The sequence below is a fragment of the Clytia hemisphaerica genome, unplaced genomic scaffold (assembly GCF_902728285.1).
Source record: "Clytia hemisphaerica strain Z4C2 unplaced genomic scaffold, Clytia hemisphaerica genome assembly, whole genome shotgun sequence".
In the NCBI taxonomy this organism is placed as follows: Eukaryota; Metazoa; Cnidaria; class Hydrozoa; order Leptothecata; family Clytiidae; genus Clytia; species Clytia hemisphaerica.
The window spans coordinates 636,757-654,839 of record NW_027104500.1 but is presented as its reverse complement, the minus strand read 5'-3'; the positions used below and the strand labels follow the sequence as shown (position 1 = coordinate 654,839).

Genomic DNA, 18,083 nt, shown 5'->3' with positions numbered 1-18,083 from the left:
GGATTCAACAATCGATATCTTAAGTTCCATAAAAGCTATTAAGATCGGACAAAAAGTATCGGACAGAGCTACTAATCTATTTTCTTATTTTTGAATAACGATAAGAAAGGGTTCAGCTGTCTCTGTTAGTGCCGATTTGAACCGGGTTGGTTGAAAATCGGCATTTTGGTACAGTAAAAAAAAAACATGTCCATAACAGAATAACCTGGAATGGTGGTTTCCCTATAACAGAATAACCTGGAATAGTGGTTTCGCATAACAGAATAACCTGGAATGGTGGTTTCCGCATAACAATAATATGAAATGATGGTTTCCGCATAACAGAATAACCTGGAATAGTGGTTTCCGCATAACAATAACATGAAATGATGGTTTCCGCATAACAGAATAACCTGGAATGGTGGTTACTGCGTAACAGAATAGCATACACGCTTCTTTTTTTATAAGAATGGTGTAAATCCATTTCATCATGGATATTCTTAACTTTTTTGGGAAAGTCATCCTAAAATATTCTTACAGCATTCTTTGGTTAGTATCCTAATTCAGACTAGATTTAACATTTAGTACATACGTTTCAAAATTCCATGATGGTGATATTCTTAGCATATTCTTAATTTTTTGGCCATTTTCATCATGGACATTCTTATAAAGTGTATTCTTATAAAAAAAAAGCGTGTAGATACTTGTAATAATGGCTTACGCATCATAGATGTACCTGGAATAACGCACAATAACGGTTTCTACAGGATAGCATAGAAAAAGCCAAAAGAGATGGTTTCGATGTAAGAAAAATAGTCTAGACATGATCTGAATAGGCTAGAAAATGTTCAAAAAATCGTTTTTGAATAACAGAATATGTTTAGATTATGTTCAGAAAAAAGGTTTCTGCATAACAGAATAGTCTAGAAATGTCTAGAAATATGGTTTCCGCGTTACAGAATAGAAGGAGGAAAGGAGAGTGGCTTAGAAATTCAGACCTGTGATGTGGGAGATGTGGGATGTTAAAAACTTCCATCCACATATTTTTCCAACGGAAAAACAGGAGACCAGTAACTTGAAAAATCTCTCAGAAGGGGCCTAAGAAATTTACTGAAAACTAAAATATTGATAATTCGATTTTCACTCCACTTTTCAATGATTGCCACGAGATTTCTACTCCCTAAAACGTTCAAAGAAGTCTTTCGTGATGTACCGAAATTTTACTACTGAGACAGGGGTGAACGACAAAGGAAAAAAACAATCTATAATTGACTAGTGCAGATAGGCCTTTATGTTTCGTGATCAATCATGAGTGTTATTTGGCCTTATTTACTTTTCATTAAGGAAGAAAGTGTTGTGTAAACACAATTGATCTTTTTTCTTAGGTTTCCACATTTCATGGAGTTTCCGCGTAGCAATATTAACAACCCCCGCCCCACTGGAAATATAAGCCCAAAATTCGTCTCCGGTGGAGTTAAACCCTTCAAATTTCATCCCCATTGGAAAAATTGAAGTATCAATATCCCCCACTGTGGAGTTTTAATGTAAATTTGCCGTCCCCAATGGAATTTTCGTATTGAAAAAAAATAGAAATCAAAATCCCCAGTCATAAAATAGAAGGGATTTTCTACCCCCACTGAAAAATTCTCCCTCAATTTCATCCCCACCGGCTAAAAATTTCCCACCAGGTCAGTGAGACAGGGGTGTCTGATGTTTTCTATTACAATTAACAATTAACACTCGCTAGTTCGAGCTCGACCGGGAAATCTTATTTTCTTTCAAATTACAGCGAGTTTAGAATTATAGAAAGTATTTTAAGAGGGTTTCTCCTTAACGGGGGACTAACAATAAGTTCGATTTATAGAAAGATTCGAATAAACGAGGAGCCACTGTATAGCAAAAACTATTTCAGGGATATACTACTACACTACCTAGTAGGCCTTTTATGATATTTATTGATGTCAACAGCATGAAATTCTATGAAAATAAAACATAGCAAATTCTTTGTTATTTATGAATTTCAGCGCGTGCCAGATTCTTACCGGAGTGTCATATAACCACACAGGAATGTTAACACATGCCCTCCGGAAGACATTTACACAGATCAAGTTCAAACAGGAAAAATAACGCTTGAAATTTGAGAAGTGGAGTTGAATTTTCAAAGGACTATTTTTGATTATTTTTGACACAGAGACATAATATTGATTACCTATAAAGTAACCAATGACAAAAAAAATCAGATTTGTCGAGCTTTTTGGTAATTTTCTTCGAAAACTTAAAAGAATGAGTTCCCCATATACAAGGAAAACTATATAAAAACACAAAACTTTGATGGAAAAAATATTAAGAACAAGTAAGATGCTTTATAAAGCTTTGCAGACAATTAAAACCTGACTTCTTAAGAAATTGCCCAAAAATACCAAAATGCTTAGAAAAAGACTTTGAAAATTACTCACAAAATGGTAAAAATAAAATATGAACATTTTTAGGCTTAAAACTAGATAAGAAACAAAGCAGAACACCCGATATCTTCAAAAATCTGTAACATTTATATAAAAAACATGTATCGAACTCAACCGGAACAACCCTGTCGGTAAGCAAAGCACCCCTGGCTCTAATTGCTAGCGGTGAGTCCAGAGCAATTTGATTTATAAGATTTAAAGTGAGATATTTCTTGAATGGAAAATTTCTTGAATATATAAATACTAGTACAGTGTTGCTAACTTCAAAACAAAGACGGCTTCAAGAATATGGTATTGATGCCAGTTATTGCCTCAAAATATTATGAGAAAAAACCTAACTAAACCTGAAAATTTTATACAATGAAAGTGTGAGTAAAGTGTTTATGTAGTGTCCTTGGATTCTTGTGGATACCATTATGGTTTTCTTTAAGTGTTGTTATGTAGCAATTTGATTCAAAATTTAACGGTAAGTTTCCAAGTCGATAGCTTTGATGATTTCAACGATGGTTAAATGGTCAGTGTCATCATCATCTGGATCTTTACCGAAAGATGTCCAGAATGACATGTGATGGTACCCAGGGTAATCTTCTTCCCAGGCTCCTAATGGTTTGTTGAATTGGGCGTGGCGAGCCAATTGATGACCTCCACCCATAACATCAAAAGCCTGAGCATAAAAGAACAATCAATTTAATATCAGTCGTCTGAGAGAACAAAAGGGAAAATTATCCGAAATAAGGGAAGGGGTGAATATAGTAGGTTCCATTTTTTGTGACGTATACGCTTAAACCTATACTGACGCAAGCGTGGGTTTTGACAACTCAGCCTAAACAATTCAAAAGGGATAGCAAAAGAAATTTCTTTTGGACGTTAAACAGAAAGCAATTTTTGAATATTTACATATCTACAGTTGACGCTCTCTAATTCGACGTTCTACTATTCGATAGGCTCCCTTATTCGACGAAATTTAAAGTCCCCGTCAACAAGAAACTCTCATAAACGACGCTCCCTTATTCGATAAGCTCCTTTATTCGATGAAAATCCAATCCCCCTTGAAAATCGAATTAGCCAAAAAGTGAAAATTGATAAAAGAAACAAATTCATTCCAGGCAAAACTATGTAGGTACCAATAATTAGATTAACCATGCTTGTAGCAATCTTTTTAATGTATTTGTTCTCACCTTGTTAAATTCTAATCTCATTCCACCATTTTTACGGTCAGGAAGAACATAGACGCAATGGGGAGGACAATGGTAAAGAATGCGCATGCCCAAGATGTTGCCGTTTGATTTGAAGCCAGTACCTAAAAAAGTAAATTCGGGAGCAAATTCAATTATCAAGGATAAGACCCAATTATCAATGTTGATGATCTACATTCAATGTCATTCAGACTACTCCACTAGTCGGAACTTTTGGATTTTCTTGGATCTGAAAACAATTCAATCTGGCCTAAATATAATATGAATTTCAAGCACCTAACCAAATCAACTTGACCAAAGATTTGGGAGTGGTATAATGGCTTCCAGTCTTTATCAGTCTAGTCGGACTATTCATAAGCTTTTGGATCCTCCGAAGTCTTAAGTCTCATTTTAAGTTACAAGCCTCATGTTGAAACTCAGAGTTAAAAATTTACTTTCCAAACCTGAGTTAAAGCACTTAAGAACTACCGGTTGCGCCACAAAAAAGTTTCTCTCTTTAAAATTAATTTTCTAAAAAGCTAATTAGCTGTCTGAATGACCTTTTGTTATATAAAGTAAGGTTAAATTTCAATAAAAGGCAGGAAATTCGTCAAAAAAGGCCAACAAATCTGGTAAAATTCATAAAAATACATCAAATATGGGTTTCGAGGTACATTCAGCCTTACACAGACTTTATCCAATCTAAAACCAAAAGTCTTTGGAAAATTTCGGTAAAAGTAAATTAAAGTGATTTAAGGATTTTAAACCCTTTCAACCCTTCAGTTTCAAAATTTATTTGTTTAATTACTGAAAAATGCTTTTAATCATGTAAAGGCTATTGCGATAGCAAATTTTGAATTAAAAATTTGATAGGTCGAATTTCAACGTTTTCGAACTTTTGATCTAATAAATCGAATTTAATAAATGACCCATCAAAATTTAAGTTTATCGTTCTTCTTTCCAATGAACTTGGAATGGTTCTTTTGAAATTTTCAGATTTGGAGAAAATTAATCTTAAAGAGGGAATTTTTTTTGTGGCGCACCCGCGGTATTTGCATTTTTTTTGTGGCGCACCCGCGGTATTTGCATTTTTTTTGTGGCGCACCCGCGGTATTTGCATTTTTTTTGAATTTTACAGGGAAATCCCATTTGTGCCAAATGTTATTGTCATAGTTGTAATTTTCGAAATACAGCAGCTTTCCCCTATCGGTCGTTAACTCTGAGCCCCACCCGTTATCAAATCCTTAACTTGTACTCAACTTATAGACAATACCTTTCAGATTCACTCTGTTGTAGACCGTCCCTTCTTCATAAGTGACTTTCGCTTTGACATCATATTGGCCATCGTTATCAAACTTGATAGTTCTCTCTTGTGAATAACCGTCAGGTTGCGTACTCTTGAAAAAGTCGGCAATGTGACGTGGATATTTGGCGAAACATCTAAGTAAAAGAGTGTAAATTTGATAGGAGCTAAAAATAAAGCTTTCCTTTTATAGCTATTATTGTAGTAGACTATAAGTTTTCAGCGAAGTCCTTTTGGATAGGAGCAATTTGAGACAGTCACACTTAATATATAAAGTTTAAATCATATGATATTGATTTAAAAGAATTGGAAAAAAACAAATCAAAATTACTTACAAGACACCATAAGATATGCTACTCAAGATGGTAGCCCAAGGTACGGGAAGATCACCAGTGGTGCAGATATATTTAGATTTGACAGTTCCAGTGGTGGCATCACCAGTACCTTCACCTTTGATTGTGAACTTCATTCCTTCCACATCTCCTTCTAACTCGGTGATATATCTTAATTCTTTTTGGTAAAGTTTAGCTCCTTCCGTCAATGCATCGTCAGCCATTTTGATTATTGGTTGGACTAAGAAATATCTGGTAAAAAGACAAAAAGGTGAAAAAAAATCACCAAAAATTCTCTCAAAAAGTCTCAAAAGTGTTAATTTTTTTCTCTTTGAAGGGTCGATTTTCGATTTTTAGCTGAGAAATACTCATTACCCCGCAAAAAGGTTTGAAATACCGTTTTCCCGTCAAATCTTTTGATGAATCCCGAAATCCCGAGAATTGCAAAAAATAATAAAACCGTCATACGGATTTGTAGAGGTTAAAATCCCGGAATACTGACAAGAAATATAAGGCTAATCACCGTAACCATCTGATTTCAAAATACCGTTTCCCCGTTATTTTTTCGTCAAATCCCGTAATACCGTACTGAAAAAGAGCCAATCCCGTCACACCGTATCATGTACAGACCCCTATAAAAAACTCTACTGTATAATCAGAAAACAAATTTTAATACCAATTTAACTTTTTCAAATCAAACTTCTTTGTTGTTTGTTGTAGATGAGCTTCGAGAGATGAAGATGATTTTAAACTGAAGTTTTTCCATCTTTTATACCACTTATCCATAGTCCCTTTCGTAATCAGTTATTTTTGTTTCTCAGTTTAAGATATTCTAGTCTCAATGAATGACTGTTCAATAGATATACCCCACTTGAACCTTTGAGTAGGCCTATTGGCCCTTGCAATGGGCAATTAGGTATTTATGACCTCAGGCTAGTATATCGAAGTGTGATGTTTTTATAAGAAACATTGTATCGAGGATGAACCATTATTGACAGCCTGACACTTTAAAAACAACGCATTTTGAAACTTTAACTTGAATTCATTTGCAATCCAAGCTTTGTTGTGGAGATTATTTTGTTGATCGAACGTCTAAAATGTTTCTCAAACGTGGTGTAAATGTTAAACGTATGATCCGTTATAATGGCCTCTTTCAGAAAAAAATTGAATATGGGGGGTGTAGGATATAACAATTTTTGGAAATTAACCCCCTGGACATTCAAAATCACCCCTAATCAGAGCAAGTGTGCCCCTGAAGTAAAACAAAGCAAATTTTGCTGATTTTTCACCCCGGGGGGGGGGTACTTAGGCAAATGGAGGGTACGGTATGTGCCGCCCTTAAGGGTACCTTTTTTGGACTTCCAAAGTCCCGCTAAGGGTCGAAAAAATCAGAAAATTAAATTTCAGTCCCACTAAGGGTCGGAAAAATAGGAAAATTTCAACTTTTTACCCCCTGAAAGATCGAAATTTGGTCAAAATTGGTCAAATTAGTCCCGCTAAGGGTCGTAAAATTCACAAAATTTTCCTTGGTTTTATCTTTTTTAGTCCCGGTAAGGGTCAAAGTTCGAAAGTCGGGCGGCACCCCCCCCGTCAGCTCGCAACCCTAGTACCCCCCCGGGTTTTTCACTCCCCCCAGACAGAATATCCAATATATCCTTCACCCCCTCCCATGTACAAAGTCAAGGTCAATGTCTTTCTACTTTTTTACAAGTCAGGAAATTCGGGTCTGTGAGAAGGCAGTGCAATAATACTTTTAAAAGGTGGCTTTTGAAGCTTTTTAACACTAGATTAGAATATGCTTATAAAACAGTATCGTAATAATGCCTGGATCTTTATAAAAAACATTGTCATAACTTAATCTAAGAGTTCGTGAATCAAAGGTCAAATGCAAAGCTGATCACCCACGATACCCCATTGAACAGTAAAAGGTTGATCATAGATTAAAGCGTAGGCACGTCAAAAACCAAAATGATCAGAGGAAGAGAGATTATGCCTATGTTCTTGGTAAATATAATATATAAGCTCTCTTCCTAGAGTTTTAATTTCGAACAACGTTTCTGGATGTCTTGAGAAAGTATTAGCAAATCTTCCTAAAGTTATGCACCTATGATGTCATCGTATTCTTAGAAGTTACATAACACAATTTTAATTTTCCCTTGTCATGGACCCCTGTTTCACAGCCCTCCCTCCTGAAAATTGGCCCAAAATCTTTTTACAATTATCATACCCACACCAATATCATACCCACACCCAATATTGTGATTTATCAGTGTTTTTCAAACTTCGACAATCATCACTCTCATTCCTGTAATCTCTAAAAAACTGGCAGAGAATATATCCTAAAAGCCATCAAACCCCTCCTAAATCGAAATATCCAATGAAATAAATTGGATGTATTGAAATCGTTATTTCTTCTTTAAATTCTGAAAAAAAATCATATCATATCCAAAATTATCAAAATATTTTTATCTTCATTGTAGATGATACTAGCCTTGCCAGACAATAAGAGACAAAATGCAATCAAAATAAAACTTTGGAGAATATTTGTATAGAAATAAATGATTATTTTTCTTCTAATTTCCAAATTAATATATTTATCGGTTGATATTTACAAAAAAAATTCAAAGAATAAAAAATGAAACAAAACATTATCAAAATTTTGGAAAATTTCTGTAATCAGAAAGTGATAGGGTTAAGAATATTGGATTGGGGTCTTCCAGAAAAAATTTGAATATGGGAGGGGGGGGGTCGAGGATATAACATTTTTTGGAAATTTACCCCCGGAAATTGTTAATTTTGACCTCCCGGACAACGGGTTTCACCCCCGGACAGACATCAGTTGACCCCCGGACATTCAAAATCACCCCTAATCAGAACAAGTTTGCCCCTGAAAGAAGGCAGATTTTTTCAGAATTTTCACTACCCCCCGGACAAAATATCTAATATATCCTCCACCCCCATGTACAAAAATTTTCTGGAAGAGCCCATTGCACTTTCGTACTTATCTATAAGAGATATGCTAGTTGAAGACTTTCAATGATGTTTCCTGTAGATACTTTACCTAAGGTGCAGCCCAAGCTAAACTAAGAACATGGAGGTATAAAGAAACAGGACAAGTATGCTATTGTAACCATGCTCGCCCTAAGATTAAAAAAATTACGAGGTATGCATGCTCATAATCTCATATATCGTGCATTTTTAATGAGCTCTTTTGTTGATAGGTGAAATCTTATTGGCTAACTCAAGTGTCAGAAATAAGATGAGACGAGATTCATTGTTTCTGACATCGGCGTAAGAAAATATTTGGACTAAAAAAGGGCCTGTAAACTTTGCAATCCTTCATCAAATGACAAGATTTTTCAATCAACATTTTCTTCAAGGTGAACTCTATCTATTGCTTAATACTTTCCTCCAAAATTCTCCAGCGACTTTTTGTCTACAATTTGGGTCTGAAATTGTGTGTGCTTATAAAGAACTTTTTATTTTCTGGCTGGAGAAAATATCTTTTCAAAACAAAATTTAATGGATGACAAAATTGAACGCAAACTTATTTCGTGGAGCTAAATTTCATTTTATTCTCGTATATTAGAAGGCTAGAAATCTTCGATACTGATAATAAGAATGTTCAGAGCAAACTTGAGTTCTACTAAAAAGTCGCATTTCATCGGGCGAGCCTAGAATTTCTTTTGATTTATTACATAAAAGAAATCAAAAGACTTTAACGACCAATTACCGACATTTTCATCTCCTGTCTTTCTTTATACCTCTATGCTAAGAAGGAGTTTTTTTCTAAGGTAGAAAAGGTATTGATAACTTTCATGAGGCGAGGCCAATTTAATTAGTTGTTTTATGGGCCATGCTACCCAAAAAAGAGGGTTGGTCGGTCGGCGAAAAAATTAAAACATAAGTAGCTTTTCACCTATAAAATCTCCTTAAAAGGTAGCAAAAATTATTACATCTTGACTTGAAAATGCCAAATAAAGAATAAAAAGACACAAAAGCTCGAATTCATGGATAAAATGAAAAAATGAAAAATAAAATTTTCAAAACCTTGGAAAAACGATTCGATTTTTGGAATTTCAGGGTCGGTCGAGCCCCCGTAAAACAATTAATCAAATTGGTCTCGCCTTAGAATATATCAATACCAATTTCCATTATACCCATCTCCTCTTCCCCTTCTACAAACCTGATTTGGGCAAAAATTGGTCACTTCTCACTTATCAAGAAGGGGGAGGGGAGTGAAAAAATGAAAAATGTGTATCATACACCTTTTATAAGAACAAACATTATAAGAACATAAGGCTTCGCTGGCCAAAATGTTAAGAACAAGTTAAGAACATTTTAAGGCTTTATGGGCTCACAGTGTTGCAACTAGGTTTTGTGAATATGGACGGAAACCTTAGGATTAGTTGGTCATTTGAACCAAAAACCCTCTTACTGGCAAGACGGAAATGATATATTTGTATCTCAACTGGACGGATATCCGTCTACAGACGGAAAAGTTGCAACACTGGGGCTCAAAAACACCCAATTTCTTAGAAAAATGGTCAAAAATATTTTATTCATAAAATGGTCAAAATAAGAACATGTTAAGAACATTTTTAGGCTTAAAACTCAAAACGGTAAGAACATCTGAAGGCTTCAAAATTTTTTGAATGTTTTTATAAAAAAGAAAGTGTATACACACTTTTGGCGTTTTACAACTATTTCTAAGACCTCAACAATCTTCTACATCCATCAGGAAGCACGTTATTTGTAAGAAGGTGTGACCAATGAGTTTAAAGGGGGCACGAGATGAAACTCTAGGATGGGAAATGAAGTCGTTACTTTCAATCCAAAACACGTGACCTGTGTGGCTTTCAACCGAACAAACGTCGTAAAATCCATAGCCAGATTTCGAAAAGTATGTCACATGTAAACAAAGAAATCGTCATTCCAAAAGCGACGCAAATCTCATAGCTTCACTTTTTCTTGCTTGAGATTGAAGATTCCTCTCCATTTTCCTTTAAACTCAATGTGTTTGACTTAAAGAACCTAGTATAAAAAATGATAAAACATCTGACAAAGAAAAAATGACCGCCTCACTAGAAGTTGATCATATGGTGAATGATTCGTGTTGAGAGAGTTTTTGCCAGGCTTCACGGTTGGTTGGTGATGTACGTGCTTTGGTGGCCACCCATTGTTTTGTACGTTTCTAATAATTGATAAATAATTAAAAATGATTAAGTAATACAGTGGCCTCTTTAACTCGAATCTTTATTACTCGAATGTCTCCTTAATTTCCTGAGCTCGAACAAATTTCAGTTCCTCGTGACTCCATTCATTGTAATTAATAATTGAACCGTATCGCAAATGAGTCAAGAGTTTTAAAAGTTTCCAGTCCCTCTAAGAAGGCTAATTTGCAAGTCCGTTATAATTTCCCTTTTTCCCAACTGATCACAAATTCGAGAAAGGAGAGCATCCAGCCGGAAAAATCCGGAAAAAAATATGAACGCTTTGTGATCCCATCAAGAAGACCGGAAAACAAAACTGAGATGGGAAATGGATTTTACAAAGCAAATTAGTCATATTCTTGAAAAGTTTGGTGAATTATGCAGAATTTTGAGGCGAAAAAGCCTCATCATACTAGTTGTTCATAATTTTCTTACGTGCACGGTAAACCTCTGAAGGCACTTGAAAATTATACATCTGGGGAAAATAGTCCTCCCGCGGAAAATTTTACAACAGGAATCTTGTTGTGCGCCAGAAAGTCAAAAACTGATACGGCGCCCTATTCATAAACACAATCACGCGACTTTATTGTCATCCCCAGTCCTTTTAGACGAACGCGGTCCTTACAATTTCGAGATTACATATTCGTCAGATTGTATGTTTTCACCTTTAGAGCTTCAGCGTGGTGGGCAGAAAACAACCACAATCTGATCTCAGGTTACATCATACCGGGTGCACCAAAAAAAAAGGATACAGGTTTGTCGAGATATTGTGAGCTTCAGGATTTCAATTTTTTGTTCATTCTTTTTTTATCGTACAGAGGATGCTCTAACTTGCATTTTGAGCTATCATACATTAGGTTTGAAAAAGTAGTTCGAAAATTATTTCAAAAAGACTGATTTTTTTTGCATGTCGAAATTAAAAAAAAACATTAAAAACAGCAATCATACTATAAATAAGACAAAATGACAAAAAGCACAATTTTATTATCTTTTTGATTCTTTTTTTTCTCATTCATATTTTGCCAACAGTTTCTCCATCCTATTTGCACGTCATGAACAGTTACAACACGAGCAAACTCAATGCAGACCCAAATTCGAGGAATGGTGATCTATTTTTTCAAAAGTTTTCTTATATAGCACAAACATAACATCAAAACCTCTCTTGGAGATTTCCAAAACTTTTTTTTAGCTTTTCCAAAATTGTTTAATCCCACTATGGATATAGCCTGTTTTACCATATCTTTAAATTCCGTAACGAGTGTTGATGAACACAGTTGAGTGTTGAGTGCCCTATATATCTGTATATGGCCTATAATATTTTTATTGTATTTTTATTTTCATTTTAAAAACAAAAACGAAACTGTAAATTTTGTTTATAGCCTAAATTAGTATATTATATACCGAATGTTTTTAGTGATAAAAGAGAACTTAATAAGAATAAATAAAATAAAGTTGCATTTTTTGGTATTTTTAAGTGTAAAGTGTCAAGAGAAAAGTTTGCTCTAGTTTTTGGTGCAACCGGTATACTTCACTGATACGGAAGAAATTTGAGCACTGTTAATAGGTAGAATTCACTCTTCAATTTTGAAGCATCAGTTCGGTCATTATTAAAAAAAACTTACTTACCATGAGAGCGCGATCAGATTGTCCAGTGCCTTTAGCTAACGTCCATAGTTTCACCGCAAGCTTGATCATATATTCATTTGAAATATCTCCATGAACACATATCCTAAAATTGAGAGCAGAAAAACCAATTAAGGTGACTATACTAGCCAGAGTTTTCCTTTGCGTACCTTAACCCTATTAGCCCCAAGCTTTTTTGACTTTTGCATCCCCAGGGGGGGGGGTAGAATCTACCACCCTCGATTATTTTCGTTCTAGAAGAGCTATGACCATGAAATTTGGTACAAATGTTCTCCATCATGATACAATTTTCCAGGAAAAAAAAAATTTGATGACGTCATTCAAAAACCGATGACGTCATCACAAAATTTCCACCTGTCGAAAAAAAGCCAAAATATATGGTTTACAAAAGTGTTTAATACAGTCGAACCAAAAAAGATATATAGATTCTGTTTAAAGATTCTGAAAGGTAAAAGGCTGTTCTTTAACATAATTGCTGGTTTTGCAATTTGCATGAAGATTCACTCTTAAAATCTATGCTGAAGATGAGTAAAATTTTCAAAATTTGATGACGCCATAAATGATGACATCATCATTTTCAAATTATTTTTTTTGATTTTTTAAATTTGTATTATCAATGCCTATCACTTGTCAAAATTTGAAAATGATTGAACAAATATTTTAGAAGTTATCAGCACTTTAAAATTTTGAGTTTTAAGCGATTTTAGCTGGGTTTTATGTCATGTTTCATAATAAAGTCATAAAACCTGATCTGGACAACCTATGACCCTAAAATTTTGCACAAGTACTCTTAATAAGATTTTATTAAAAGTCTGAAAGTTTCAAGTCGTTTAAAAAAATTTTCCTCGAGATATAAATAAAAGAGCTCCAGCGTGGTAGATTCTACCCCCCTGGGGATAATAGGGTTAAGTGGATAAATTTTCGCATGGATTAATTTTCGCGGTTTTCGCGAAATCTTTAAATTCTCGTCTCACGAAAATTAGTACACACAAAAATTCATCCACTTAAGGTACATCGGTTAGAAATAAAAAAGGTGCTCTAATAAATAGACATACCGGTCAAACAGATTCAATGCTGAACTGGATAAATTTCGAGGGCTCTAAAGAAATAGAGAAAAAAGTTATTTCTTTGATGTGTTTGAATAGACATAAATGATACTACGAGAGTAATTTCATGAGTAACGGGTTAGAGTCACCTCCTTTAAACTTTACAGTATCGGTTTATAGTTGAACTGTTGCTGACTTTCTGTTTCTGATCAAAGGTTTCCGATAATGAAATTGTTCATCGTACTAGAAAAATCAGAAAACAGTACAAAGTTTCAAATAATTTTAGGCTTCAATTTCAATACCTTTTCACGTAATGTTTTGTATTGCTCCAGCACTTGTTTGACAAGCGTATCAATAATTTTGATGACTTCGACAATAAACTTTTGACCATGACCATATAATTTGTCATTGGAATCGACTAGACAAAGAAAATGAAACTGATTACATTGGGTAGAGCACACATAAAAATCAAAGTAAGGTTTTTCGTAGATGGATTTTACTCAGCAAATTTGCAAACTTGTTTTTAAAATTTTGGTAAACTGCATGATTTTGAGTCGGAAAATTCCCTCAGACGAGAATCCACCTGAGATGAAAAGACCTTTAACACCGTTAGAAACAAATGGGTTTTAAAGGTTTTGTTTTTAAATAAGAGTGATAGCGATTGCTGACTCATCAATTTTAATTCACAAGCTTTTTGATATTGAATTGACACGGATGTGTAGCAAGATTAGTGAGAAAGAGAAAAGGAAAAACATTTTTTGCTTATATCAGCACAATATAACAATAGAGAGACACTGCTCTGGTATGAAAGATGTGTTTGATATGAAACGGGAAAACTTATGTAAAAATAAAACCGTTAAATGAAAGAGGTCTAATTCTTGCATCCTATTGAAGCCAACATCTTCTCGCAATCAGGAATTTTTCAGACAAGACAATTTTTTGCCAAACAGATTATTCGAAAAACTTGCAGAGACCTTTCTCTTGCATCTGATCGATCACGAGACAGTAAATCAATGATTAAATTACCTTTTTTGATACTATACAGGTATGTTTCCTAAAAAGAGAAAGAAAATAAGCGTTGTAAAGCACTGCCACTGAAAGAGACCTCGATCAAACCTATGGATTACAGTCTAACAAAAAAAGTCTTCGAATGTTACAGAATTATACAGTGGTCAAGGTATCTGCCTCTAACTGAAATGGACTTTAAACAACAAATTAGACAGGATTTGGTAAAATTTTGTTGATTTCGGGGGCGGAAAAGCCTCTTTTTGTAGCTCACTGAGACGCAACTTTGGATACTGGTTATACGAATGGTAAACACAATAAGTTGTGGAAATTGTATTGTTGGCCTGAATGCCACTGAAGCTTTGCTGAAAAATTGGGCTGTGCAGTGGATGTAATAAAAGATATTCGTGGATAGAGTCGATATTTTACGTGGATAGTCCAGTAATCTAGGACTTTAAGACAGTCTTTCGATTTTGAATTTTGCCCCTATCTTTCGATTGTTTTCACGGGGTCCACGGCCAGGTGGCTCGGCTATCTATGAACTGAACAGAACATTGGAAGGAGCGGGGATTCGAACCACCAAACCCTGGTTTGAGACGCTGACGCCCTAGACCACTTGGCCATCACTCCTGAACTCCTCGAAAAAATTACGTTTAACTCTTTTTAAAAGACATAGTAGGAGGCTGATTAGGAGCCTTACTGAAACCAATTATGAGAATGAGAGAAAATGATACCTGACAACTAGCAGAAAGCAGACAGATAGCGTTCATATAAATTTTGCATTTGGCATCTGAGCTTTCTTCCCAAGGATATTCTTGCAGTGCATTTAACAAGCCACGTACTAAATACATCACTCCATGTTCAGGATGATCCTGGAAAAGACACCAATAAAAGTTGAATAACGAAAAAGACAGGTTAAAGAAAAGTTAAAAAATTTTCGGGGAAGGAGAGCTTAATTTAGCTTCAAATCTATCAATCAAATAGACGATTTGTAAATAAGATTGAGAATTGACGTTCAGTATTGGTGTCAAGATTTTCAATCTAATGACTTGCTTTTTCAATCATCTCTTATAAGAAAACTAAAAGAATCAATCAAAAAATATATATTCAAACTAAACACAGAAAATTAGCACATATTCTTGAAATTTTGGTTAATTATACACTAGGGTCTTGAGACGAAAAAGCCTTACTTCACTGAGACGGAAATTCGTCTAACACAGAAGAACTTTCAACGCTGTAAACACAACCCTATATCTCTTGAGACTTGATTGAATGATTTCTTTCTATACTTACAGGAACCACAAGCAAGGATGATATTAAGTGATTGATATACTCCACAAAATACGGTTCTGACGATTTGTTTTTGTTGTCCAATTCTGTGGTTGATATAGAATTGAAATATGGTTAAGAGGAAAATTTTAATTATTTTCCTGATGGAAATTACCAATGGCTGCGCCAATATGAGAGGGTTAAAGGTATATTGTATGTATTAGCCCCCAGAAGTCTGCGTGAATGCTTGAAGAAAAATTTACGTGAACGTGAAAATTCATTTTTTTCTTGCGTGAACGCGTTGATCTTTTGTGTGAATGCTTAAATTTTCCATTGTACCACAAATTATGTGCAAAGTTCCCTGATTAAAAAAGTTTCGAAAATATGAATTTTCCCGAAAATATCGAAATTGGGTGAATTTCGAAGAAAGTTGCTTTTTGAATACGATTCTTTGATAGTAAAGTCTGTCTCAATATAATTTGCAGCGGAGACAAAAAAGGCTATAACTTTTTATAGAAGTCGAATAAGATAGCGGTTTTGTGTTTGTTGAAAAGATAAACAGGAGTGACCTTTGAGTATCTATATCTGGATATTTAGCGAAGTCAGCTTATACAAGACATCATTTTGATTGACATTGGTCAACGCAAGATTTTTTGTCTCATAGACGGAAAATAGATCTTACACAGCAAATAAGCACATATGATTGGTGAATTACGCAGAATTTTGCAAGACGGAAAACCTCTTCATACCATGGTTTCAGCCCACTTTTCAGGTGCCCCCATTGAGCATGGTGCCCCCAGCAATTTAGGTCCCCTTGAAAAATTGCTTTGAGTTAGGTACCCCTATTCAGCAGATAATTTCTTTGAATTGACACTTTTTGTTCTTTTGTCATTCCTAAAATCATGCTCACGCATGAACGCCTGCTAATAAGCTTTGTTGTTATGCTATAAAGATGGCGGCTGTAAATCAAAACAATCACATTAGAAAAATATAGCAAAAGATGGCGTGATGGGAAACGAAAGAAAAATTGGATGGGAAACTAGGTGCTGGGGTAAAAAAATTCAATAATTTGAAATATTTTGAAATATTAGATTTGGAAAATATAACCAGCCCCCAGAGCCTCCATCAAGACAGCTAGGTACCCTTAATGAATAGGTAACCCCAAAGAATTGCAAGGCATTAGCCCCCTCTACTAACCTGGCCTAGGCGCCCTTCAGATTTCTGGGGGGGGGGCTGATACCATGCATACACTTCACTGAGACGGAAATCCGTTTTAAACGGAAGAACTTTTAACACTGGTTTGATCACACAGGTTAAAAGATGTCAATTCGAGATTTCGTAGAACACTTACCAATGGTTTTTGGAACATCAGGAAGCAGGCTGATTGCCGCCCGGAAGAATGAGTCCGCTGTGAAACAATAAAAAGATGTATTAAGCATATTTCTTATGCAAGGAGAGATGCGTATGGAGGGAAAAACCTAATTATAGGTAGAATATATTTTTGGTTTTGAAATATAGATATGTGTGTATTATAACTGTATTCATAGTTTCCTCCCCCCTAAATTTAGGAGGGGGTCTTCAAATTCTCAGACAACTCTGCAAGGGGAGAGGTTCGAAATAGCCTCAATTAATAGGGTGGGTTTGGCCTTTAGTGGGGGGTTCGGTTATATAGGCAGGGGGTTAGGGTTCACGACCTCGGTTATTAAGGAGGGGTCTGAGAGATTTTTATATAGGAGGGGGGGCTCGAGAAATTTATATATAGGGGGGGGGGGCTTGACCTTTAGGGGGGTTGAACCACCCAGGAAAGTATGTGTATTCACGAATGAATTTAAACATGTGAATATCACAAAGACTTAAACTTCTGGATTGATACTTGATTGTTAAAAAATATGTCCAAACCTTGTCCGATAGCGTGGTTAGCCAGTGCAATTTTTCCGGACAGCAGATACAGTTTCAACCGTGCGAAAATATCTGTCAGTGACGGAATAGTGATGAAGTTGTACGCCATGCATGCCTAAAGTGCATTAAGTGAATAGGATTAGTTTAATTAACTAACTACTTGACTGAGTCGGACTTCTCATATAAAAGGGGAGTTAAGTTAAGTTAAAGAGCTGACTAGTCCGCCATCTTGTAATCTAATCTGGTTGTTAACATCAGGATTCGAATAAATTTAATTTCGAACGTTCAAAAATTTAATGACGGACGTACCGACCATAAAACTGGACATACTTTCACGAGAAAGCTGTAAGAACCTAGCCTTTTAGTGTGTAAATGAATATGATATTTGCAGAGTTAATTCTCTACTCTCTAAATCCTTGGTATTTGTTGTGGGACGCAATCGCTAGATATTACCGAGTTTATGTATGTGTGTTTTTCAGCGACGGAGACGGTAAGGTTCTAATTTGAGTAGATCCTGACCAGCTGAGGACGACGGTAAATCAAGCACTTTTACCGTCCTCGATTTTGCGGGGCGGAATTTTCCAAATCGCTTCAGTCACTCTACCGTCCTCAAAAGTGCAAATACATAAACTCGGTATTAGTTCGAAAAAAAGGAGAGGGCTAAAAGTTTAGGCATTTACTGAATATTATGACCTTATTTAAATATTCGAGGTGATAGGTTTTAGTATGTACGAGTTAATTGACTCGTAAGAACTC

The 18,083-nt window shown here is 35.2% G+C and overlaps 2 protein-coding genes across 2 annotated transcripts in view; both read right to left on the bottom strand.

The window, feature by feature from the left end:
- Positions 1 to 2,630: 2,630 nt before the first annotated feature.
- LOC136821785 (green fluorescent protein-like) lies at positions 2,631 to 6,504 on the bottom strand. The gene is made up of 4 exons (XM_067077998.1): positions 5,255 to 6,504; positions 4,890 to 5,056; positions 3,620 to 3,741; positions 2,631 to 3,105 (listed from the first exon to the last, which is right to left on the bottom strand). The coding sequence occupies exons 1-4, from the start codon at positions 5,473 to 5,475 to the stop codon at positions 2,902 to 2,904; spliced, it is 714 nt and encodes a 237-aa protein (XP_066934099.1). The 5' UTR covers positions 5,476 to 6,504; the 3' UTR covers positions 2,631 to 2,901.
- A 3,387-nt stretch (positions 6,505 to 9,891) lies between these two features.
- Positions 9,892 to 18,083, bottom strand: part of LOC136821784 (VPS35 endosomal protein-sorting factor-like) — a 29,504-nt gene continuing 21,312 nt past the window's right edge. Inside the window, exons 26-34 of the mRNA XM_067077997.1 lie at positions 17,328 to 17,442; positions 16,780 to 16,836; positions 15,453 to 15,535; positions 14,894 to 15,031; positions 14,181 to 14,208; positions 13,457 to 13,572; positions 13,164 to 13,207; positions 12,091 to 12,193; positions 9,892 to 10,445 (exon numbers count right to left, since the gene is read on the bottom strand). Coding sequence (XP_066934098.1) covers positions 10,347 to 10,445; positions 12,091 to 12,193; positions 13,164 to 13,207; positions 13,457 to 13,572; positions 14,181 to 14,208; positions 14,894 to 15,031; positions 15,453 to 15,535; positions 16,780 to 16,836; positions 17,328 to 17,442 — 783 coding nt within the window. The 3' untranslated portion in view covers positions 9,892 to 10,346. The remainder of the gene's footprint in view (positions 10,446 to 12,090; positions 12,194 to 13,163; positions 13,208 to 13,456; positions 13,573 to 14,180; positions 14,209 to 14,893; positions 15,032 to 15,452; positions 15,536 to 16,779; positions 16,837 to 17,327; positions 17,443 to 18,083) is intronic.

Excerpts from the sequence above, each read along its gene's own strand:
- LOC136821785 (XM_067077998.1), bottom strand. The coding sequence starts at position 5,475 with ATGGCTGACGATGCATTGACGGAAGGAGCTAAACTTTACCAAAAAGAA. Across the intron at positions 5,057-5,254 it reads AGCATATCTTATGGTGTCTT|ATGTTTCGCCAAATATCCAC; the intron begins GTAAGTAATTTT and ends TCTTTTACTTAG. Across the intron at positions 3,742-4,889 it reads CAACAGAGTGAATCTGAAAG|GTACTGGCTTCAAATCAAAC; the intron begins GTATTGTCTATA and ends TTACTTTTTTAG.